This window comes from Arvicola amphibius, chromosome 11, assembly GCF_903992535.2.
Source record: "Arvicola amphibius chromosome 11, mArvAmp1.2, whole genome shotgun sequence".
Lineage (NCBI taxonomy): Eukaryota > Metazoa > Chordata > Mammalia > Rodentia > Cricetidae > Arvicola > Arvicola amphibius.
Genome location: NC_052057.2, coordinates 100600371 through 100626828, shown reverse-complemented (window position 1 = coordinate 100626828; position 26458 = coordinate 100600371). Strand labels below are relative to the sequence as shown.

At 45.9% G+C, this 26458-nt stretch overlaps 1 protein-coding gene across 4 annotated transcripts in view; it reads right to left on the bottom strand.

Moving 5' to 3' along the window:
* The window catches only part of Invs (inversin), a 130886-nt gene that overhangs the window by 5270 nt on the left and 99158 nt on the right, over nucleotides 1–26458 (bottom strand). For 3 of the 4 annotated variants that reach the window (XM_038348415.2, XM_038348414.2, XM_038348416.1), the window contains 4 exons: nucleotides 23903–24009; nucleotides 20842–21054; nucleotides 11227–11498; nucleotides 2718–3411 (listed from right to left, as the gene is read on the bottom strand). In XM_038348415.2, coding sequence (XP_038204343.1) covers nucleotides 2718–3411; nucleotides 11227–11498; nucleotides 20842–21054; nucleotides 23903–24009 — 1286 coding nt within the window. The remainder of the gene's footprint in view (nucleotides 1–2717; nucleotides 3412–11226; nucleotides 11499–20841; nucleotides 21055–23902; nucleotides 24010–26458) is intronic. The other variant, XM_038348417.2, reaches the window with a different exon arrangement.

The window sequence follows — 26458 nt, the reverse complement described above, 5'->3', positions numbered from 1 at the left end:
TGCTCTGCAGGCAGAGCTCACCAGGACCGTGGAGCAAGAGTTAGCACTGTGTTGCTGAAAATCAAGTGTTTTTATGTAGCTGCTTTCCAGCTTAGCTTGCCCACTGTGCAGTTTTAATGTTTAAAATAGTCAGTGGGCTAGGGAGTGCGGGGAGATGGTTCAGCAGGCAAAGCGCTTGCTGCAGAAGCATGAGGACTGCAGTTCGGATCCCAGCACCATGTGAATGCCAGCAGGTCTAACCCCGGCTCCGGCTCTGGCTCCACGGGGCGAGATGGCCATTTCCAGGGCAAGCTCCCTAGCTCCGGTTGTTAGACCCTGCAGTGAGTAAGGTGGGAAATGACGGAGGAAGGGCTTCCTCTTCCCACATGTACATAAGCACCCTAGACATAGTCAAGCCTTAATTGTTAGTAAAAGTTACAATTTTAAGACTCATTTTGGGGGACTAAGGTCGCATCTTCTAGCTCCATCCCTGTCTTCTAGCTCTTTCCTGGACACGTTCCCTACAAAGACAGCCAGCATTTCATGAACAAGAGTGTCAAGTCCTGTCCCCTTATCCCCTTCATTGTTCCTTGGGCTTGGTGCCAGACACTGTCCAAGGATAGGCAGTACTTTGGGTTTCTGTAGATAAGCGGAGAACAGCTGAAACAGAATCACTCTGTGCTTTCCCACGGGCCCTTCGAGCACTGATGTCCATCTCAGGTCGGCACAATGGTGGAGCCCAAGCAAAGCTGCAGAATCACTTGCCCAGGTGGGCGTGCGCTGTGAGTCCCCGTTCCTGAGGGAATGACTGGGCTCATTTACTCTGGACACTTAGTGACAGAATCTGTCAACCTCGGACTCTTCAAAGGGACCCAAGCAGACAGTCTGAGGAGAGACCTTTCAGCTAGGGAACAGCTGTGGCCTGAAAGGGTAAGCCTTGCTGTTTTCAGTAAAGATGCTTTAAAGCAAAGTTTCCTTGGCTGCTAGCCAGTGCATATGCTGGCATGATTCCCAAGTAGAGAAATAGTGGCTATTCTCACCTGTGACTTGGCATGTGGGTGACCATCTTAAAGTCAGTACCCGTGCTTTCTAGCTCTGGAATGTTGGTAAGCCAATGAATCTCCTTGTGCCTCAGTTTCCTGATTTGTGAGATGAGGTGAGGACAGACTTACCTCACAGTGGTTTGAGGATTTGGCCCAATAAATGCTGACTGCTATTGGCAATGGCAGCGACAGCAGCGACTGATGCATAACTGTTCCCTGACGTGTGAGTACCACCCCTTCTCTAACTTCAAAGACGAGCACAAGGCACCTCTGCCTCCCACCATTATCACAATCACAGCAAACACACTAGTGACAAAGGGCGTAGGAGTCACAGTCCTGTGCTACTATAGCACAAGTCATTTTCCTGAGCGTTTGTGTCCTTGTCTGGATGGACTCTTTGGGGTGACTGGGGCCGCAGGAGCTTGGGCAGATGGGAACAGACATAAGGGCTCACTATTCAAAGCCTGGACGAGCACAAATGAGACGGCCTGGCTCTGCGTTGTGTCGTCTTCAGCAGAGTGTTCCCAGAGGCCTTTCTCTCTGTTGGTGGCTGTGCTCCCTGCTAGTACTTTTTTTTTTTTCTGGGACCCCTTTTCTTCTGATGGGCTGTGATAGACCACATATGCAGTTCCCAGTGACTTGCTGTTTTGTTACAGTCTCCCCAGGATTAGAGGCCACATATCTCCTGTGTTGTCACCAAGAATGGTTTCACTTGGATAGAGTGGAGACTCAGTGTGAAGGAGACTGATACAGGAAAACCTGCCCCTACCCTAGAGGTAATCAGGCTCCGCACATCTCAGTCCTATGACATAGCCTCCACCCCAGATAGTCTCCATCTCAGTCTGTGTGTGAAGGTAGTTGAAATAGGTTCATAGATTTCAGCATAATGATCTTGTATAACTAAGCATGGTTTAGATATTTGGAGTATGACAAATTCCTGGATTAGAAATTAAAAAAAATACCTTGTGATATGACAGGACAGGTAAAAAGCCCAGTGTTCTTCCTGTGTTTGATTCCTGGGACCCACATGATAAGAGAACCAGTTCCTGAAAGTTGTCTTTTGATCTACACACACACACGGTAAATATTAAAATATTCTTTAAAAAAAAACCAAGATCCTGGGGCTGAAGAGATGGCTTAGTGGTTAAGAGCACTGACTGCTCTTCCAAAGGACCTGGGTTCAATTTCTAGCACACACATGACATCTCACAACTGTCTGTAACTCCAGTTCCAGGGAAACCAAGGCCCTCACACAGACATACAAGTAGGCAAAACACCCATGCACATAAAATAAAAAATAAATAAATTTAAATAAATAAAAATAGATCCTATGTATGATGCACCAGAGTTTACAAAGCATGCAGCAGTCTCAGGTACCAGAGTTGATAAATCCCACTTTACAAACTGAGGGCCAAGGGAGGCCCAGGGATTTTTGCTTAAAGTTAGGTCGCTGTCAGAACGGCAGTGGAAAACTGGGCTTGTTCCGTACTGCCCTTTTCTCAGCATGTTCCTGTACAGAAAAGTCTTCCATTTTACTTACCCACATGAAGTGCTGGGAGGGAGAGGTATATATCCATGGGAAGAAGGCTCCATCCAGTTGCCTTTATCCTGAACACAGCTCACCAGAACAAAAAAGACAGCACAGGACGGAACAACAGCAGGCTGGCAGCGGACTGCAGTCCCTGGCCCTCTTACCTTCGCCAGGCTCGCTGGATGACTGCTGCTGCCTTGTTCTTTCTGCGGAATAGCTCTTTCCTACTCCGCTCCCTCTGGATTATCTGCAGGCGCTGCTCTACAGGGAGAAGGTGGATATTCACACTCTGTCCAGCAGGGGGGCCATGGACCACATCTCTCTCTGGAGATGCCCGGGCATCCTCACACAGCTTCTTGCATCCTGACCTCAACTCTTCTGTATGGAGTGGCAGATCTGAGGAGACCCCTCCTACAAGCTTGTCCGGGGTCACCTTGTTTCTTGGTGTGCGGTGATGGAGAGGGCTCTGTTCAGTACAGGCAATGTCCCTCCTGGCACTGCCAGGCCGGCTGGACCCAGCTGGGGAGCACCTGTCTCTGAGCTGGTGGGTGCGCCTTTTTTGGGAAGCACCTCTGGGCCTGGGTGCCCTGTCCTGCCTCCTGCTTGCCTTCCTGGGGCTGTCCTGCTGGGATGCACTCGCAGGGCTGGAGTCCTCTCCTTTCTCAGCAGGCTGGGCTGACCCAAAGGACAAGGGCTGCCTGGCCCTGCTTGGTCCCTCCTCACACTGGTGCTCGCCATTGGTCTCACCTCCGCTCTTCTCCACAGAGGATGCTCCCCGATGCCTGGCGCCATCACCACCTTCACGGGATCTGAGGTGCACACAGGCAGAGGGGCCTCTGCAGTGTTCCCTGGGTATTTCTTGGGTAGACAAGGAAAAAGAATAACAATCAGTGTCTAATACTTTCAGGTGAGGGCTGTTGTGTTCATCTGTTCACAAGAGAGATGCAGACACTTCTGGTAGCATCACAGTAACCATGGCAATGTAACAGTAACACAATAACACACAACAAAACTCATTTTTTCCCCAGCAATTTGATGAGTTAGGCAGCCAGAAAGCATTCTGTTTCTCTCTAGAAATACCCATTAAAATAGCAGGAACATTGTTTTAAAGGTACCCTCTTGCTTTCCAAAACATAAAGGTATTCTGGATGCAGAAAAGAAAATCTGAAAGGCAGAGTGACGAGGGTGTGAATTGAATCCACCACTCTCCGCTGTCCAGCAATGGGGCAGCTCAGGGGTGGCCTTATTAGACACTTGGCTGTGTGGAAACAAAGCCTTGCAGGTAGAATGTGAGTTGGAGTGGAGACTCTACCTTTGGGAAGTAACAAGCCGCATTGCAGTGTGCTTGCCAGCACCAAGAGATGAAGGCCATGTGTCTCTACCTAGACTCCGGATGGGTGGAGTCTCCCTTGTGAACTTGAACCCAGTTTTGTATTCCATGTGGGTTCGTGTGTATTTCTTAACCTTAGGACACATTAATATACAAACTGGTCTCAGGGTGAGGTCTCCCAGGATGGTCCAAAAAAAGCATAGGCAATATTGCTTTTGTGTCATGTCCTCAACTGTACACGGGGGGGGGGGGGGGGGTCCTTCTGAAGGTGATTATCATGGTCCAAAATTATAAAATGCACAAGGGCAGAGTCTGCCTTGAACCATAGTTAATGTACAACATGGAGGGATTAGGTTTCCCAGAAGTTTGGTAAACACCTATGAGATTTAAAATATGCAAAAAGATATGTCTGAAAAACGTGAAAGTAATACAAAACGAAAACCCCACTTTCAATGAAGACAGCACCAACGTGAACATGAGGCAGGCACTTGCACTTCTGGAGAGGATAGCTGACACGTGCCTCCACGGAGGATAGTGGAGATGCAGAACAAAACGATACCATCCATAGGACGTGCTGAGGAGCCAGCAAGGCAGAAACAGAAAGAACTGAGACACAGGTGGTTCTGGGGAGGAAGGCCTGTACAGATCCCAAGGGCTAACGGTCAATCTTTCAGCCTAGAACCTACTACGAAGTGTTTTTTGGGGCTGGGACCCTGAACAGCCATGCCGAAGGAGACAAGGTGAACTGGCAGTAGCTTAACAGCTGCCACACCTCAGCTCTGGGGCAGGATCACAGGGTCTTGAGTTGTTAGTTCTCCCACTGTCAGCCTTTACTATTACCCTAGGTTTCAAGTTGTAATAACAGTGTTCCGTTCTCAGCTAGGCATGTACAGGCTCATGAGCAGAGCAATAGCAAGTGAGAAAGAACACATGAGACTACATGTTATAAACATTATCACGTATCATATGTATGAGAATGTCTATTGTGCTGTGAATGAGAATGTCCCCCATAGATCCATATATTTGAGCAGCTGGTCCCCAGTTTGGGAGAGGTTAGGAGGTGTGGCCTTGTTGGAGAAAGTATGTCACTGAGGGCGGGCTCTGAGGTTTCAAAAGACCCCAGTAATCCCAGTTAGCGCTCTTCCCCCCTCCCTCCTTCCCTCCATCCCTCCCTCCCTCTTTCCCTCTCCCTCTCCCTCTCCCTCTTCCTCTCCTCTAATAGCACCAATGTCCCTCCCGCGGTCATGCTCCCCATCATGATGGCCATGGACCTGCCCTCTGAAACTGTAAGCTCCAGTAAACTCTCTGCATTGCCTTGGCCATGCTGTCTATTCACAGCAACAGGAAAGTAACTAAGACATATATTCAGATAAACGTTTCCAGAAATGGGCTTTAAAATAAGTGTAATTTAAGAAATTGTTACACTTAGTGTGTGTGTGAGAGAGAGGACAATTTGCAGAGCTCCATTTTTCCTTCTACCATGTGGGTTCTGGAGCTTGAACTCAGGCATGAGAGCAAGCAGTTTAACCCACTGATCTACCTCACCAGCCATACTATTCTTAGTGTAAAAGAATATCCTACTTGTTATATAAGGTCTATGTAAGTGTGTGTGTGTGCATGTATATGCATGCATGTTTCTCCCATACCTGTTCAACTGTGCAAAGTAAACACAGAAAATATAACCCAGGAATAAAAGCACATTTTCCCAGGGGGTGGGGGGTGAGGTGGGAAATGGCCCCCAGTGGATGGGTACTGCTGCTCACCCGTTAGCACTGTGAGGAACATGGGCAGCTGGAGAGCAGGTGGTACAACTCCCGCTGCTCACTGCTGGAGAGGGAAACAGCACAGCCACCTGAAAGGTAGTGTGGCAGTTTCTCACAAAGCCAGCATGTGTTCCCCATTGCTGCTCGCTAGCTGTCTCCCTCCGCCCTCTCCACAGACCAAGCTCCCTGACACCTGCATCACCACTGCCTTCACGGGGCCTGATATACACTCAGGTGAAGAGACACTCCTACCAGATTCCCAGAGGAAGATAAAGCAAATCTGGTATTTACCCGAGTTAGAACTCTCTCCACCTTCCCCCCCCCCCCCCGGCAGTTCTACTCTTGTGGCATTCTCCAACTTTCCAAGCCGCCACCACTGCCTGAGTACTGACCCCATCTGGTCCTTCTGATCCCCCTCCACTCAGACACAGTCATCTTTTTGATGATTGTGATTGCTTCCATCCCCACAGCCTACATCTGCACAGTGCTGTGCAATGTCCTTAATCTACACGGCCTACCACATGGTGCTCATTACTTTCTACAGAAGGCATTATCTTCCCTTGTTATTTTAAGTTTATTTTATAATTTTTAAATTTGAGACAGGTTGGCCTTGAACTCTTGGTGATCCCTTCTGCCTCAGTTTATAAATGCTGGGATTACGGAGGTGAATAACTGCACGCTACTCCTGTCTCATTAGGACCCTGAGGCTTGAAGACGTCACTAGCCTCGTGCTACACAGCCAGTGAGTGTTGTGGTCTGTCCTGGTAGGTTTTTGTTGTTGTTGTTAACTTGACACAAGCTAGAGCTTCTTGGGAAGAGGAACCTCAAAAATGCTGTCATCAGATTGCCTGTAGACAAATCTGTAGGACATTTTCTTGATTGCTAATTGATGGAGAAGGGCCCAGCCAATTGGAGGCAGGTGGTATAAGAAAGCAGGATGACAAGCGGGGCATTGGTGGTGCACACTTTAATCTCAGCACTTGAGAGGCAGAGACATGTGGATCTCTGAGTTCAAGGCCAGCCTGGTCTACAGTATGAGTTCTAGGACAGACAGGGCTACACAGTGAGACCCTGTGTCGAAAAACCAAAAGCCAAAGGGAAAAGGTAGGAAGGAAGGAAGCAGATGAGCAAGCCAAGCACTGTTCCTCCATGCTGTTTGCTTCCACTCCTGTCTCCTAGTTCCTGCCTTGAGTTCCGTCTCACATGTATAGAGCTTGATGCCCATCCGTGATGGGTTATAAGGTGTAAGCTGAAATAAACCCTTTTTTCCCTATGTTGCTTTTAGACATTTGTTTAAAACAGCAAGAGAAACCCTACTAAGACAGAGTTCACATGTCAGCCTAAATCCACGCAGCCAGCATGCTCTGCACACATTATACTCCACACAGCAAGACATGCTGAGGCTTACCCTTCTTCAAAATACTCAGGTTCCTGGTCCTTTTTGTTTTTTTTAAAAATTATTTCTAATTGTTCGTATGCGGGGAAGGCGGGAGTGGGAGAGTGGTGCAGTGCCCATGTGTGCAGTGCCCAAGAAGGCCAGGAAAAGGGTCAGGTCCCCGGAGCTGTGAGCCCCCTTCAGTGTGGGTGCTGGGAACCTGAATTCTGATCCTTTGCAAGGACCGTCGAGTCCCATGCAGCCAACTCTCTAACCCCTGCTGGGTGCTTTGCAAGGCAATTAAGCTCCTCTGTTCCCTGAGTCGGTAAGGCTAGGCAGCGGGAACAGAGGCAGCTGGTACTGATTCTCCCATTTCAAGGTGTGTGCTGCTTACTCCCATTAGATGAGTAAACGCAACCCTTCTCAATGTGACCCAACAATGTGAGCTGTAGTGTCTTTTGTCCAGTGATGTTGGGCTTCCTGAGAACCCCACGAAAATAGCATCTACCTTCTCCATTTGTATTGTGGCCTCTTGGGTAGGTGAACAGGGTCAAAGTTGTGAAATAGGAGCTCCATTTCCTTCATTAGCCTCCTGTCCTTCAGCCCTGGGAGGAGGCAACAGCACAGACCCTGTCTGCATATCTGAATCTAGTTCTTCATAAAAGCTCCATGTTAGGGCGTCGCTTCCTATTTTCAAGGAGCAAGAATTCCCTTATCTCAGACTTGTTCCAGAACAGCAACTTTCAGACTTGTTTGACAATGGTTTATACCAAGAAATAACTGTGGCCTAATGTACATCTTTATGTACACGTATTCATGACCGTGCAAGACATAACTAAAGCATGGTGCTTTAGAACACGCAATGTTCTTTTAGCTACATTTGTGTGTGTGTGTGTGTGTGTGTGTGTATGTGTGTGTGTGTGTGTGTGTGTGAGAGAGAGAGAGAGAGAGAGAGAGAGAGAGAGAGAGAGAGAGAGAGAGAGAATGAATATGAATATGCAGCAGTGTATGCTAAGGCAAGGGTGTAGAAGTCAGATGATCCTTTGAAGGAGTCAAGTCTCCCCTGCCCTTTGGGTCCTGAGAATGAACGCAGGTTGTTAGGCTTGGAGGCAAGCACCTTCACCTCTGAGCCATTAAAGTTGAGGCAATCCTCCTACTCAAGCTTCCTGAGTGCCAAGATAACAGGCTTATGTTCTGGGTCCAGCCATGTGCAATGTTTTATGCACATACACATACACACATACACACACACACACATACACACACACATACACACATGAGCTCTTCTATTGAAGGCTAAACTCCATATATCACATAACAGAAGGAATAAATTACAATAGCAAATACCATAATCTGATCCAAACCATGCATGGCTTGAAAACCACAGCACTGCGCCCCCTGGAGAAGCCCAGCTAGACGCAGTGTGACTAAGGGACAGAGAAATGCTGATCGGAACCTGAAGAAGTGCGTAGTGTCCGAGGTCTGCAGCCACCTATCATGATCCTGTCCATCCCAGCTCACATGCTGGCTCTGCAGCGCCACCAGACAGAGTGCTCTAGAGTGAGCTGACCTGCACCGCCCTGCCCATGCAGTCACACTGTCTGGAGAGCAGCACAGCAGAACAGCACTGTCTACCTGAGGCTCCAGGGTCAGAGTCAGAGCTCACATTACATTCCTGGGTCATCAGTGCTGTGCTCACTGCTGGAGGAGAGAATATGATGACGTGGTTCTCAGCCTTGCCTGCTAATTCAGCAGTATGGGCTCCAAAGCTTCTCTGCTAAATGAATGCTTGCTTGACTCAGTGAACTGAGCAGAGAAGCTCATCTTGCCACAGAAATGGGTTTCTCTTACAGCACATGCCCAGTAAAGACTGTAGCCGGATGGGCCTCCTACTCCACCTGAACAAGACCCATCAGATGTGGCTATTCTGTTCTCACACTACGTTTGGGATTCAGGCATGTGGGAACATGGATAATACATCTTTATTTATACATATTTATAAATAAATACATTTGTCTGAATTGGAAGAGTCCCACTCTGGGAACCTTCAACACATCTGGACTTCAAGCCTGATATGATCGTTGGAATAAGATTTGGGGTCTGAGATAGGAGTAAGACCAGAAACGTGAACAAGCTGTGCCTCAAATGGAGATGTGACAGACTACTCAACAGTTCCTCTCATGCCAGATTGCACATCATCGAGTCCGAGTTGGTCCCATAACTCTCACTGATCCGCAAGCATGGTATGTGCATTCTACAGCCTGTTTCTAAAGAGGTTTAGCTTTTTTGCTTTTGTTTCCTAGGAACACTGTGTAGGTTGCCAGTCTAGCTTGCTGGAGGATGGAAAGGACATGCAACAGGGTCATGGAATCCCAAGTGACAGTGGCACTGCTGCCAGACATGCGAGGCATGACTAAGAATGCAATTCAATCTTCCCTCTGTCGGAGGGAAGCCATAAGGACAATGCCTTTGGAAACATGCAAAGGAATTGGTAAATCAGAATTCTGGGAAATGATGAGCTGGTGCTCTAAGCCACTTAGCTTCGGTGTGGCGTGTCATACAGCAGTAGACGACAACAGCAAGCCAGCATTTACAGACCTTGCAGTCTGGTAGGAAAAGTAGACAAAGCCGCCAGGAATAACAGTGACGCTGATGTATAGGAGAGGCCAGAAGAGGGGCGGAGCACAGAACACGGCAGTGCGGCCTTGGTCAGAGGGGTAATATGGTTGGACCAGAGAAGAAGCACTTTTCTAGAATTATGTATACACCCAGCTGCGGTGCCTCTGTACAATCATGACCTCCTAGGCTCAAGGGAGTTTTTCTGGAAGAAAAAAGGTTGTGAAACTGGTCATTACAATTTGCTGAAGTAAAACACTCTCTCTCTCTCTCTCTCTCTCTCTCTCTCTCTCTCTCTCTCTCTGTGTGTGTGTGTGTGTGTGTGTGTGTGAACTTTCCCAGAGCCTTTGCATGGAGAAGTTTTTCCTTTGCTGGTTTTGCTGTGGCTATTGTAACATATGCCACAGCTCTGAGGACACTCTACACCCGAATCCTGTATATTTCCCCCAGTAACTGACCACATCAAAGAGTCTTGGGGACTCTTGGCACCAGATGAACTACAACACAGAGAAGATGAATCAGAAACCCATGGTGAGATAAACTTTTGAAAACTAGAGATAATGAAAGCATCTTGAAAACAGAGGAATGACATGCTACCCAGGAATGTTCCCATGGAAGACCAATGTGTATGACAATGGTTTTTCTCATCTCAAACCAAGGAACCCAGAAGGAAGTGACATAATATGATAAAAGAACTGCCAAGCATGGACTTAGATGTTGCTTCTTGGGAACTCAAAACAAGGGAAAATACCATGACTATGCTGCTGGTAGACCTTAAAGATTAGCTACAGAAAACTCTTCAACCACAAAGAAAATGATAGGAATCTTAGAGCATCAGGAAGAAGGGATAACAACAGAAAGACAGAAATATGTGCATCTAAATTAGCTTTCTTCATGATGTTTATAAATTATATTTGATGACTGAAATAAAAATTATAACATCTGATCTTCACCAATGATATTTATTTAAAGGTTTATCTTTATTATTTTTAAAATTAAGTATGTATATACTTAATATATATTACTAATATATTATATATAATCCATAATATTATACTTAATATATACTTTACATATATATACATGCATGCACATATACACATGTATATATATGTGTGTGTCAGTGGGCGGGGATATGTAAGTGTGAATGCAAGCACCCATGAAGCACAGAAGACAGAGCCGGATCTTCTGGAGCAGGAATGTCAGGGGATTCTAAGCAACCTGATGCGGGTAGTCCCAGCAGTGGTATTAGAAGTGGTGTGGCTGCCTAGTGAAAGAGAAGTCTGAATGTCTCACTCAGGGGTAACATGCTGCTGTTAGCAAACTGAAGCAAGTTACATACGTAATACCCAGAGCCATACTGCCAAAACTAGATCAAAGAAATATACTCAAAACTCCCACAAATTAGTTAAGCTAGAATCCCAAAGTGTTCCAGTAAACAACGGCAAGGCAAAAAGAGAGAAAGAGAAGACAGAACCAGAAGAAACGAACACCAGAGACCATACTGCAGCAGGTCTCAGATCTGCCGTACTAACTGCCTGGCAAAGCCGCTCTGTGGGTCGGCCACAGGTAGCACAGGCCACACTTACCGTTTGGCTTTCTGGAGGCTGTTCCCCGAAGGTCTGAGGAAGAGCCCTTGTGGGGAGCTCTGCCTGGACACTGACCTGGAGACCTGCTGCGGTCTGGGTCAGCGCCCTGGACTGTGTGGCCAGCAGGTGGCTGTTTGCTAGGGGCCGCACTCTGCTTGCTGGGCTTGCTCTGGGGGCTGGGTGGACAGGGGAGAACGTGGGGACTGGGGTCTGTGCTTTGCAGCTCTTTTTGCTGTTCAGCTTCTTTCCTCTTGTTTTCCTCCTCCCGTTTTCTGGAAACAAAGCCAAAGAAGAAAAAGTCAAAGGGCCTCAACTGCTTGAGAGTCTTCAAGACAAACTGAAATGTTGGGAAGAACTGTTATACCACAGGATGGTTATGGATAAACACTTTCTAGAGTGGGCTTCTCCTCTAAGTATGATAGCAACCACCTCCTTGTCCCAGGCCTTACAGAATGTAGCCTGAAACCATCAGGCAGATCACTCTGCGTTGCTGAGACATACACAGCCAAACTAGGTGACTAGAATGTGTAATTTACCAACCACGTGGGCCCTGGAACTAACCAAAACTCCACTCTTTTCTCTCCTGCTCCAGAAAGCACAGCAGAATGCCACTGAGACCACAGGGACTGCCTTGACTCAGCTCTGCTTGTACAAAAAGACCGTCCCAAATGGAAATGACATAGAAAAGTTCCTTGCAGGCAACCTCAAAGCTCTAGCCAAGAAGCCAAGCAAATAGGGCCCCTGTGATGATCTTCAAAAGCCAGACATGAGCAGTGCACTAGGGCTCAGCTCAGCCTTTGAGCAGCAGTGTGAAAGAAGCCTGGAGCAGAGGCCAGGCCCAGAGACCAGCAGCAAAGACAAGCCAGTTCACAGTCTCCCAGAGAGCTGGCTCAGGTCAGAAATGGGGAGGGGCTAAGAATAGGACCTATCTGACCAGTGCCACAATTTGAAGGGATTCTAGAGAAAGAGGAAGAAAGATCCTAACATTTCCTGAGTCTCTTTCTACTGGGCACTAAGGACACGGAATAAAGACTGCAGACCTCAGGTCTACGCTGGGGATTCTTCTACCCAGAAAGGGGCAACTAAGAGAAGATAAACCTAGTCTACCATGGAAGAAATATTACAGTAGTGTGCCTGCATAAAAGTGGTAAATTCTGTGCGGAGGAATCTGTGGTCCTAGCTTCTAGTGCTCAGGTGTGCAGGTGTCTGGTGGGCAGAGATGGAAGGGCGGGGCCTGGCTTGGCCTGCTGTGCTGACCCGAGTGTATCAGTTTCCAGATGACACTACTCCTCACACTCAGGGAGAGAATCTGGTCACTACTACAGAGTCCACTAAAAGCAGACTGATGAGGGAATGGTCTAGAGAAGCCATGCTGGGAAGTTTGGAAGATGTCTATGCCTACCCTGCAGCTGGCCCTCAAATGGGCGCAGCTGAGCCGCTCTCCTGTCAGAGACCAGTCGCCCTTGTTAGAGCTCAGAACCTCCGAGCTGATGCAGCCGTGCTCTGAGACGGGGTCTTTACAGTCTTGGAGGTTTACTTATTGAGTTGGAAAGCTGGCGTATCACAATAGCTGAGTCAGAATCCTCAGAGGAAGCTTGAAGGCAGGACTGAGGGCTGGTAGGGAAGCCTGGATGGTGGCTAGTTCTGGCGCTGCCTGCTGAGGCAAATCTGCTAGCTTCACCTCAGGGGGAAGGAGGAGCTGAAGTAACACAATAGGAGGGTGGAGGGGAGAAAAAGGTCCAAGAAGCTATGCAGAGGAAGGGGCAGCTCCCCTCGGGGAAGCACAGAGAAGGACTTAGGTCCTTGCCCCTCACACGCTAACTGGCCAAATCACCTGGGATCTTGTGAATTACCCATTCTGATTAATCTGGGTTCTATGCTGAAGGGGAAGCCTAGCCAAAAACCTTGTTTTGTAAGGCGTGTCCCCCTTGGTCTAAAGGCGTGTCCCCCCCTTAGGCGTGTCCCCCTTAGGCTAATATTGACTTATAAAATCTTGCGGGCCTGCGGCCCGCCTGCTCTTTGTTTTCCTGCGCTCCTCGCTGGAACCTTGGATTTGTAAGTTCCCTTTCCTTTCCTTTATTAAAACTGAATTATATATATATATATATATATTAAAGCTTGTCTGGTGAATCATAACTGCCGATCAACCACGCACCTTCACTATGCTCTGCATTTCCTACAAGCGCTCGAATAATACAACTCTAGCTGCTTCTCTGGTCTGCCCTGCAGCAACTAGGTTTAAGAAAGAGGGAGAGCCTTGTGGGCATGGCAGACTGTGGGAATGAAAGCTGCCTCTCTGTGATGTCGCCATCGCAGGGTTTGCCACACTAGTGCAGGCTCTTTCACAAGCAACCTGGCAGTCCATGGGGCCAGGACACCAAACATGGAGGCCGGAGTAGAGGTCCTGAGCTCCCAAAGAGAGCTAAGAATGGACTGACTGGGTTTGAAGTGAAGCTTATTTAGATTTCAAGGGACAGGAAAGACCCAGCTGACAGGTGATTTTAAACTGTGCCAACCCACCACATTTCCCTGGCTAGGGACCTTCTGTGTGGAAAAGCCTCTATCTGGGAGCTCACTGAGTCTCATGACAAAGAGCATGGCCAGGTAGTTTGGGATAAGTCCTGTACTGACTGGTTCTGGTTTTGCTACTCTTCTGCCAACTCTGACACTTGAATGTGCTGTACTGCTGCTGTAGACTAGCGGGACAACTGTCATAATTGAGGTCTGGCATCCACACAGATGCTAGTAAATGCCACTCAAGGTGACAGACAGGTGCTATTGAGCGTTGAGACATGGGTAACATCTCAAGAGAAGGAAGAAACACCTGGTGAGTTCTGCTAAATGACCTAGGCAGGGAGAAGGAGCCCCCTCTTCATGGGATGCAGATGAACAGAGCACTGCTGGCCCTTTCCATAGACACATGGGTGAGGCTGTCTGGGCTGGCATCGCCGGGCTTGTACGTAATAAATGAGATAAATTTATTGTTTGAGCAGTCATTTCTCTCTTTTAAGAAACCAAACATCTTTACTTAATTCAAGAAGCCACTATGCAGCAGGGGACAAATTCTGTCACCACAGACTTTCCTGGCCTCCAATGAGGTCAGTCACGTAACAAGTGGCAGGCAGCCTGACAAAGTGATAAGAATGTATAAACACCAAGCAGGCTGCTTTCTGGGGACTTCTTTGGAGAAGTCTTTTATTTTTATTTTTGTAGAACTAAATATCCAGAAGTAGAAGAAATGAATGCAGTGGCATTTCAACTGTATTTTAATAATAAAGATTGCCTGAAGATCTGAAAGTAAAGCAGGCCCACTGGTCAGCCTTATAGATCAGGTTATGGTAATACACACCTTTAATCCCAGCAGCCATAATGACACACACCTTTAATCCCAGCAGCCAAACTAGTTGCCTTAGATCAGGCGGTGCATGCCTTTAATCCCAGCCCTAGAGAGGATTTGCCCTATAAAACGGGGCAAAACAGCTCTCAGATACAGTCTCATTCTGAGATTCCAGGAGGCAGGATTGCTATTTTGGACGGAGGTTGAGGTAAGAGCCAGTGGCTGGCTGTTTTGCTTTTCACATCTTCAGGTTGAACACTAATTTCTGACCCTGAGTTGTTATTAATCATGATTCAAATGACATACTCATGAAGGTATGTAACCTAGCCTTGGGTGTAAAATTATGAAGTTTTTAGGAAATGATACATTTTTTTTTAAAATTAAAACTTCCAGGTGTCACAGATAAGAAAGGTATTGAATCCTTGTTCCCCCCAGTCAGACCCTTACATCTGACAGGGCTAAGACGTATCAGCATCTTGGCTCTAAAAGGGGAAGAAATCAGAATCCCATCTTCTGGCACATCACAGAGCCGAGTCTTGGTGCTCTTTAAATCTGTCAGGACCTGAGCTGCAACTGATCAACATGCTGGGCCTGGAGAACCAGATGCACAAATATGTAAGTGCCCCAGCCCGCTGTGAAGATAAGTGGCGTGTAAATGCATGCCCTCCTTGAGTAGGGCACACAAGTTAAAGTGGTATACTTGCGCAGACTCACTGACCGGAATGGAAACGGCCAGAGAATGTCTGCTCTGTGGTGGTTCATCTGGATGATCAACTAGGCCAGATTAAATATAACCAACACCAGTAGAGCATTCCTCTGAGCAGTCTGTGATGGTGGTTTTGAGAGACATAGCCCGAGCTCTCTGGTCTAATGAATGGATCGTTCTCTTGATGATCTTATTGCAGCGAGCTGAAAGGTAGAGGTGGGGCCTAGCTGGAGGAAGCAGGTAACTGGAGGTGGGCATTTGAAGCTATATTTGCCCCTCCCCTTTCTGTTCGTTCTCCCTACTTCTTGGCTGCTATAATGTGGGCTGCTGTGTGCCACCACACCCTCCCCACCAGCAAGGATGGGTTGCACTGAAACCATAAGCCAAAACTGTATTTCCTTTAAGCTGTTTCTGTCAGTCATTTTGGTCACAGCAGCAGAGAAGTAACCAATACACTGTCCAGTGATTCCTTCTGACAAAGGGGGAAACTAAGGCATAGAAGCCATGTCCAACATGTAGCCATTGGGCTGCACTTCAGGATAGCTATGAATATGGTCAAACACAATTGTGATAACAATGTCATGTCACAATCTCAAAAGGTTAGGGCCGGCGAGCTCTGTGGATAAAGTTGCTTGCTATGCAAGCCTGAGAACCAGAGTTCAATCCCAGGGACCCACATGATGGCAGAAGGAGAAGACTGACCCCTCAAAGTTATCAGCTGACCCCCACATACGCACCAAGGTGTGCACATCTACACACACATACCACGTACACACACGAGATGGAGGGGGGAGACTATAGAACTCTCGAGAAGGCCAAATGAGACACCTCGGAACCACTGCACGGGCAGTTACAGAATATTTATTTATTACATTCTTGCCGTATGCCACGTGTTATAAGGTACGGGAGCTATGAAGACAAAACACACAATCCCTGCTCTTAAGGAACTGACAGTCGAGTGGGGGAACCAGAGCCACATCCTCCTGCAGATGGACAGGGGGAGGTCTGGGTAGGATGAATGCTACAACCGAGGTGTCTGCACAGAGATAAGGGGGTAGACGCTAATTAGACAGAGGCTGGGAAAGACTTCTTATGAAGAATGTCAGAAGAGGGAAGAGTGGAAAGAGAGGTTATTCTGGTCCAAGGGAAGAACATGAGCAAGACTTGAACCCTGCTCTCATCCAGGCTTTGACTGACAAGACATCTCTAGTTCTTGCTGTGATTTTAAATTTCCCTTCTACAATACCTTGAGAGATGACAGCTGAGCTCCCGCTGGAACATTCCAGTGAGCAGAGCTGACTACAGCATGAGACAGATGTTTGGCTGTAACCTTTCCCGCTGCTGTTGTTCAGTGTCTGGGGTCTGTCAGCCTCTAGCCCTTCACTGTCTCTGAGTAACAGGTGGAGCAATATTTGGTCTTTAACGTCCTCTCCAGGGAATAAGAAAATGTTGTGTGTCTGGGACCTTTGGCTTATTGAATGTTAGAGCTGGAAGGACCTCAGACATTCAGTCCAGGTAAAAAAAATCTCTTATGACTCACCAGTCACTTTGATAATGAGAGTAAAAAATTTGTAACTCTTCTTTCCCCAAAATGAATATATACTCTTGACATACGAAATGCCGTCTATGGTCCTAGAGCCTCGCAGCCCACTGACTAAGGAAACCTCTGAGGCTCGGAGGCACTGGGTTGCATGCAGGACACCACAGAAGTAACTCCTCACGGATTAGATGACTGTGTGAGCAGAAGAGTGGGACATACAGCCAGCCCTGAAGAGAGGCTGATGACCTGGGGGTACAGGGGAGCAGGCTGCAACAAGATCTACTGTTAAACCAAAGGATGTCTGTGGCAGGGATGGGAGTGTAATGAGCACTCTTCAGAGTTTGTGAGAAAACATTTAGAATTTTCCCTTTGACTTTAAGGGGTAGCTTCAAGGGAAAAAACACCCTCAGGGGGCTGGAGCGATGGTCAACAGTTAAAAGCATATACTGCTCTTGCAGAGAACACGAGTTTGGTTCCTGGCACCCAATCAGGCAGTTCACAACCGCCTATAACTCCAAACCCAGGGGATCCTATGCCTCTCTGGTCTTGGAGGGCCCTTGTACTCATATGCACACATTCAGACACAGGCACACACACATACATATAACCTAACAGAATTTAACAAGAAAGAAATGAAGTGTCAGACCCAAACCTCATTGATGGAATGTACTGTCTTGGGAGAGACAACATTCCCTATTATTTCACTTTTTTGGAGGACACAGAACTCCTTGTAGAAAGGATTTAAGCATCCCAAGAATTTGCCAAGGTGGCCAGACTTGACTTATCTGTGTAACTCTACAAGACAATCTCATACACTAGACAGAAGAAACTTCAGGTCTCTCAGTGGGGTCAGTGAGGAAGAACAGAAAGTTTGAAATGCCCAAAGGTTGTGGGGTTGTCATGGAGAGAAAAGAGACTTGGAGACAACACTGGTATTCAAGAACGACAGCCAGTGCAAAGTGGTGTGCCAGTGGCCTGACATGTTGTCAGGCGACCAAGCATGGCAAAGTGGAAACGTCCAGTGGATCAGAGTTACGGGGAACAATGGTGTGAGACTGATTAAGAGTTTTCTAGAATGGTGATATAATTAAAAAATATTTTGGGGGGATAGCTATGTTGCCTACACAGGTCTTTAAGCCCTGGATTCACATGACCCTTCTGTACCATCCTCCGGAATAGCTGGAACTACTGGTCTGACTCTAATTTAATTTCTAGTAACGGGTACATGTTTTAGTGGAAAGCAGTGCAGAAGTCAGAAGAGTAGGGCTGATGGTACAATTCAAAAGATGGAGGAAGGAAGAGTGAGGGGATGAGAGCGAAATAAAGCCCTATAAAAAGGAGGCTTCAAGGAAGATGGGTGACTGGCATAGCAAGGTTCCACCTAAGTCTGATCTCCACTCTATGCTCTGGCAGGAAAATTACAGTATGTTTATTTTGGCAGCAACACAGTGCCTTATGAGTTATGAAGTGCTTTTAAATTAGTATGGGTATTTCTTAAATAGGACTTTCTAAAATACCACTTAGAAAGTATATCTGTAATCTTCATCTCTCCCAACTTCTCCATCATGATTTAGAGATCACTTTCCTGCATGTTTAATGAGTCCCCTCCACCTGCTCACTTTACAAATGTGATTCCTGATGTCCAAACATGGTTAAATAAGAAATGGACACTGAGATAATGATAATGGTGTGTGCCTGACAAACCTTCATTAAAGATTCAGCAGCAGAATTCTGCATTTTATTTCTGAAATAAAAATCTCTCAAAATCTCAAAGACAAATCAAACAACAACTCAGAACTTAAGAAATACCTGTTGAGAGTTAAAATGAAACTGAGAGCAGTCTTCAAGACCTTCCCCTGGGGCTCTACACAGTGCTGAGTGCAGGGGGTGGGATCCACACAGTCTGAGTGCAGGGGGTGGGGTCAACACAGCGCTGAGTGCAGGGGGTGGGGTCTACACAGTGCTGAGTGCAGGGGCTGGGGTCTACACAGTGCGGCAGTGATCCTCAGAACCTATGTAAAAATCCAGACATGGTACCGCCCACTTGGAAACCCAGCAGTGAGTATGTAGAAATGAAAGGATCCTTGAGGCTCACCAGCTGGCTAATCTCGCCTAATTGGTAAGCTCCAGGCCAATGAGAAACCCTACCTCAGGAGGTGAACAGTGCTCCTGAGATTGACACCCAAAACTGTCCTCAGGTTTCCACTCACTATGTGTACACGCACATAAGAACACACATATACATGGATATACATACACGTATAAAATAAAAGAGTGTAACATGCTGTTTCCTGAGATACCAACTGTGATGGCTATACTGGGATTCCAGCATTCAGTGTGTGGCCTTGTGGACTGAGCAGGCCAGCAAGTCTCCATGGGCTCACTGTCAGGTCCTGCCTCCAGGTTCCTGCCCTGTTGAATTCCTGACATGACTTCCATTGGTGATGTAGTTTGATTTGGAAGTGTAAGCAGAACAAACCCTGTCCTCCCCAAGTTGCTTTGGTCATAGTGTTTCATCAGCAATAGTGACTCTAACAAAGACAGCAACTACTTTAGTGTCTTCAGAGTCACAGAAAATAATGTGTTTCCTGCAAGTTTACCTATGGAGGGCTGACATTATGGTTAGCATCCTAGTACTGAGTATCCTTTCATTTCTCACCAAGTATCTTATTCGATTATTTTTTAATGTTTTTTAAAATCACACTTATACTTACTTATCCATTGTGGGAAAGAGAAAAATTCATGAGCCGAGGACTCAAGAATTGATGACACTCAAGATACAGCCAGGGCAGCCTTAGGGAACACTCATCTACAGCTCCACTGGCACGGTATTTATTAATAAGTTTCAGATATTTATAATACTCTGTATCAACCAACTACAGATTGGAAATTTTCAGAAAAATATCATCTATGTTGAACATTGTGACACTTTTCATTGTCATTATTCCCTAATATTTTATAATAATTTATATGACATTTATATCCTATTAGGCATTGTAGGTAATCTATAGATAGCTTAATATATATGGAAGGATGTGTGTCGGTCACATGCAAATACTCTGTCATTTTATGTGAGAATTTTGGGCACCCATTGATCTTGGTATCTGAAGGAAGTTCTGACTCCATGTCAGAGGTTTGTTAGTAAATAGGGAAGAAGAACCAGTTACTTACATATGCGGTTGCTTTAGTTAAATCAAAACTAGGCTTACATTCAATTAGTAAAAGTTGGCTAGACATTAGTTTCTTTCAATATAACAAAAAGGACTCTGGGAAGATGGATCAGCTGGTAGAGTGCTTGTAGCTCAAATATGACTTCCTGAGTTTAATCCCTACAACCCATATTTTAAAAAAGTTGGCAGAAGGTGGCTGTGCACACTTTTATTCCCAGCACTCAGGAGGCAGAGGCAAGCAGTTTTCTGTGAGTTCCAGGCTCATCTGATCTACATGGGAGACCCTTTCTCAAAAACAAACAAATAGACAAACAAACAAACAAAAAAGAAATGTTGCATATGGTACATGACATACCTGTAATTCATTGCTGGGGAGGTGGACACAGGCAGATCCTGGGGAATAACTAACCAGTCAGGCAGGCTAATCTATTTAGCAAGCTTCAGGTCAGTGAGAGAAACTCAAAAAACACATGGATGGCACCTAAAGCATGACACTTGAGGTTGTTCCTTGGCTTCTACAAGCATGCACACATGTGCACCTGTATACACACACACACACACACACACACACTTGCTGGAATGCCAGGAGAGGCAAGAAGCTAAGTTCTTTCTTGGTGGCTTACTCTAGGTGGCAATCTCACCCTAACTTCCTGCCAAGGCTGCAGTGATTAGAACAACAGGGTGGATCTAGCAGGAGCAATGGATGGAGGTTGGGCCTTCCTCCTTCCACCAGTCCTCCGAAGACAGAAGGCAGAGCGAGAAGGTGACAGAGGAACTGATCCACCCAGAGAGTTCTGGCCCCTCCCATCTTCTGCCTGGCTTCACTTCTCAGCCGAGAGTGACCCGTGTGGCTCACACTTACTTAGCTGCAGCATCTTTTCTCAGCTGCTCATGCTTCATGAGGAGGTTCTTCCGGTCTCGGAAGGCCTTTCTGACCTTGTATCCTTTGTAGACAGCTTGGATTTTGAAGGCAGCAATGTCTTGTATAGCTGCGATGGACAGGGCACCATGTTCCAACATGAACTGGATCACCTCATGGCGCTCACCAAGCAATGCATAGTCAAGGGGTGTGTACCTGAAGCAAGAGGAAGACTGATTCAAGGCACAGGGAAACTCTACTAGCATGCAGTAGAAAGATGCTCGTTTTACCATGGGCTATTTCCCAACCTCCCCGCTCTCCTTTCTTCTCTATGGAGAAACAAAACTACAAAAGAGGCTGCAGGCTTACTTTTGTGTAGCTGGGCTCTGGGAGCTAGCTCACCAGCTAGAGCAGTGGTTCTCAACCTTCCTACTGCTGCGACCCTTTAACACAGTTCCTCATGTTGTGGTGACCCCCAACCATACAACTATTTCACTACTACTTCCTAACTGTAATTTTGCTACTGTTATGAATTGTAATGTAAATATTTGGCCAACCAAAGGGGTTGTGACCCACAGGTGTGAACTGCTGAGCTAGAGGCTATGAGAACACATGATTCCTTCTCTTTCTCCCAAGTGCCAACTGATTCCCTACACCTGTTTGAAAAGGTTCTCTGAATTATTTTTCTGTAATTACTGATAATTGGTGCTTATGAGAAGAAGCCTATTTCTAGATGGGGAGACTGATTCCATGATACAGAGGGTCTCTGCAAGTCACTGCAGGTGATCTGGATTGTTTTTGAGATAGGGTTTCTCTACACAGCCATTAAAGGTATGTGTGACCATACCAATCTAAAGAGAGATTTGTATATTGCTCCATATACCAAAATAGTGCAGATGGAGCAAGGGTCTACACATCAGAAACCAAGCAGGTACTGGAAGATCCATGAAAGACTAAAGGAGACTCTAACAGTAAACAGGAAGTCCTTTCTAAAATAGTGATATGAAATTTAAAAATCATAACAGACTAGTAAATGTAACTAAATAATAAAAATTACAGGGAAACCATCATTTAAAAGAGATTAATGAATATATTATTTAAATGATACATTGTAGTTGGTTGCTTTTACTCTTTGGGGGGCTGCCACCCAGCTCCCAAATAAATATACAGAGATTTATTCTTATTTATGAATGTCTAGTCTTAGCTTGACTTATTTCTAGCCAGTTTTTCTTAACTTAAATCATTCATCTGTACATAATACAGGGACAGCCACAAGGATCATTATGTTAACAAAATTAGCAGGAATTTCTTAGTAAAATATAACACACAATTCCTCTGTCTCAACCATGTTTTCTTTTAATCACTGGTTTATTCAAATTAGAATTTTTAATCAAATCAATCTTAGCTTCAGAGAGACACAATCTAAATATCGAGCCAGGTTTCAAGATTGACGTTTACATCTAGTGTTTAAGCAACTCACTATGGTGTTGTTATTACCATTCTATCCCAAATTCCATTTAGTAACATCCAAGCACTGTGAATATTCCCATTGACATGAGAGAGTGGCTGTCAGATGGTTATTGACCGAGAGACAGCAGAGGTTGGCAGAAATGATGTCTATTTGGGGTACATCACTTGGTTAGTGTCTATGCACAAGAAGTAGAAATTAGCACTACACTGATGGTAACCAGCCAAGAAACAATGCAGACAAGAGATAACACACAATTGGACCTGCCACGTGGGAATGGGCTGACTAGTTCAGCAGAATGCCCAAACCAGAATGTCAGGAAACATAAGCTGCAGTGCCAGCTTCTGACATATGTCTATCGAGGTGCACGGCTGGGGAAACACGGGACAGGCTGGGGTACAGCCACTCTCTCCAGTACGTTTTCATTGTTTCTTTACAGAGACAGTAGCTAGGAAATAAACACCGTTAGAGTAAATTATTCTTTTAAATCACTTCTAAACTCCACAGGCACTAATAGATTTGTGATTGGCTTTAGGAAATAAGCAACTTCTTTGTAATTAACTGACCGCTGCTGCTGCGTGGAGGCACTGTGTGAAGGTGGGGAGCGTGTGCCGTGGCACAGTGGACGTCAGAGACCAACTGTCAGGAGCTGGCTTTCTCTCCACACTGAGCTCAGGCTATTGGACTTGTGCAGTCAGTGCTTACCTGCTGAGACATCTTTCTGGCCCAGACATTCCTTAAAGAAATCCCTAATTTGGGAGATTCGTCTCTTTCCCTTCTGTTCTTCCTTTGGAATTTAAAGAGAGGCACCTTCAGTTTTCTTGCTAACAAATAAAGACTCTGGAAGATGTTCAGAAGCCTGGTCATAAACTTAGTCACTACCTCAATTTACTAGAACCTTACTGGAGCCAAGATCCAGAGTCTCTCCTGCTTAGGCTTCCCTTTGCATCTGGTCCTTTTCCCACCCACTCTGGGGATGGAATGCAGAGCTGAGCACACAGTAGGCAGGCACTTGAAACTGAGCTACACTCCCACCATGTCTGAGCCATTTTTATTAGGCCAGAGTCTTTGAGTGGCAAGCCTAGCATATCTCTGTGAACCATATTTTTCAAAAAGGGAATATTTATAGATGTTCAGCTTTCATCTCAGCTTCTCCATGTTTTCAGACACATGACAGCAGCCTTTTGTCCACAAATGAATTGTATCTTCACCATATAATTCATCAAATAGAAAAAAATTTGAATATGTAACTCATTCTTCTAGCCTAGATGAATTCCTGGGCCTGGCCTTCAGAATTTCACTGGCCATATGTTAGGTACAAGCTTGAAGAAGGTCCTTTTCCTAATCTGCAAATGTGAACCTGCCATATGTAGTACCCAACGTTTTGAGCAAGTGCAAAACTCTCATGGTTCTAAGTGAACACTGCTTGGAGATGTAGCTCTTTCCTCTGGCTCAGGACTGCTTGGCACAACATTTCCTTATGAGTATACTTCCTATTTCTGAACCAATATGTAAACTTGAGATTTTTTTCTCATCGGAAAGGAAGGATGTGAGATGAACAACACTACACCTGCTCCCTTCTAATCAATGGCTTACCTCTCCTCGTTGTTCTCCATCTGATTAGGGAAAGCCGCAAAATCTAGCAGTAATTTAATTGCATCAAGGTAGCCATTGTTACAGGACCAGTGCAAAGCTGTTCGTCCCTGCAAGTATGAACAAATCAACTGTAGTGGAGTAAGCGATTCCAGACACATAATAACTCAGAAGAGACAACTTCCCCTCAGACTGATCACTAATAAACAAGGGATGCTATGAAGTAGGTAACAAAACAGATGGTTCTTAGTCAAAATGACCACAATTAACATGTTCGTCAAAGAGCATTGTGCACTGTCCAAGGTAAGACCCAAGGAGGATTCGAAATTGATCAAAGAACATTCCAACCAAGAATGCAAACTCTGACTTTCACTACAAGAAAACAGGAGGCACACCCAAATTGAGTCAAATTCAGAAAAAATAAATGGTGTGATGGTTATTCTTGGTTATCACCTTGACTACATCTGGACTGGAATTAACTTAAACACAAGTGGATAGGTACACCTGTGAGGGGTTCTTCTTAATTAAATCGTTTGAAATGGAAAGACCCACCCTAAATCCAGAGCTTTTGAAGTGGGACGATCCACCTTAAGCCTGGGCTACAACCTCTGCTGGCAGCCTATATAAAGGACATGGAAGAAGAAGGCTTACTACTCTCTTTGTCTGCTTGCCCTCCTCTTACTGGCAAGTTCATCCCATCACTGGGATTAGAACCTACTACTTCAGGATTCTGGTGTGTACTGAAGACCAACTAAGAGACCAGGGTTGTGGACCGAATAACTACCAGATTCTGAGACTTCCTGTTGGTAGACAACACTGCTAGGCTAGGTTGACCATAGCCTGTAAGCCACTCTAATAAATCCCATATATACTCATATGAATATATATTTTAGTTCTGTTCCTCTAGAGAACCCTGACTAGTACAAATGGCATGTACTGACGCATGGATAAAGAAAATGTGGTACATTTACACAGTGAAGTATTACTCAGGAAATCTGAAGGCAAATGGATGAAGCTAGAAAAGATCATCCTGAGTGAGGTAACCCAGACCAGAAAGACAAAATGGTATGTACTCATTTACAGGTGGGCATTAGTTATAAAGGATAAGCATGCTACAATCCACAGACCCGAAGAAGCTAAGTAACAGGGAGGATGCATGAATCTCACTGTAAGGGGAAATAGAATAGACATCACAGCTGGATGGGGAAGGAGCCTGTATGGGGGGTGGTGGCCATAGGAACAGGAGGGATCAGATAGGGGGATGATGGAGAGAGTACCAGGAAAGACAACTGTAATCAGGAGCATCTCTGGGATGAGATAACCTAGTGAAATGGAACTCCCAGGAATCTATGAGGGTGACCTAGCTGAGACTCCTAGCAATGGGAGATATGGAGCCTGAACCAGCCATCTCCCGTAACCAGGCAAGACTTCCAGTGGAGGGGTTGTAACGCCAATCCAGCCACTTAACCTTCAACCTACAAGGTACAAGATATGCTGCCTACAAGATACGCTGGGGTAAAGGCGGCACAGAAATTATGGAAGTGGCCAACCAATGACGAATCCAGCTTGAGACCCATGCCATGAGAGGGAGCCAACCACTGACAATACCTGGAGGGCCAGAACCCAGAGGTGGAAGAGCTCAGAGATCTAGAATAGAACCAAACAAGACTAACAAAAAAAGTCAATGAAATGATTTTTAATGATGTATGTTATACTCATAGATTATTGCTAGCCCAATTGTCATCAGAGAGGCTTCACCTAGCAACTGATGGAAAGAGATGCAGAGATCCAACAGTCAAACATTAGGTGGACCTCAGAGAATCCTGTGAAAGAAGGAAAGGAAGTATTATGGAAGTGAAAGACTCCCACAGTGGGGAGACTCTCACTCAAGCCTCGGGATCACACGACCCCCCAGGAACTCATGAGAGACTGTCCTTGTTGCAATCACACGAGATTTATTGACAAGACAGGAACCAGTGCACTGGGGCCAAAACTCATTTTCCATGCAGGGGTAGAGGAGTTCAATGACTGAGTAGCTGGGAGAAGGGGTATTTAAGGGAAGAAACCATAACCCAATTAACTCAAAGGGGGTAGGGAGGGCATCATTGGAAAATTCCGAAAATACCAGTCCTGACGGGACTTAGCCAAACACATCACTGTATGACGGTGACAGCGGGACTTAGCCAAAGGCATGCAGGGCAGCTAGAGCAGGGACTGGGGTTGTGAATTGATGAGGCAGGCAACACACAAACATCAGACAAGAGTACCGAGAAAATGAAGAATCTAACATCCCAGCACTCAGGAAGTCAAGCCAAAAAGATCTTGAGTTGGAGGTCAGCCTGAGGTAAGTAACAAGTTCCAGGATGGGCTACAAGGTGGGATTCTGTCTTTAAAAGAAAATAATTTTTTAAAGGGAGCACCTATAATTATAGCACTTGGGACTCAGGAGGTGAGGATGGGAGGATCAAGAGTTCAACAAAGATGTGGCTATACAGCAAGCTCAAGGCCAGCCTTGGGTTCAGGAAACCCTGTCTTAACACCAGTACTTGCCCACCAAAC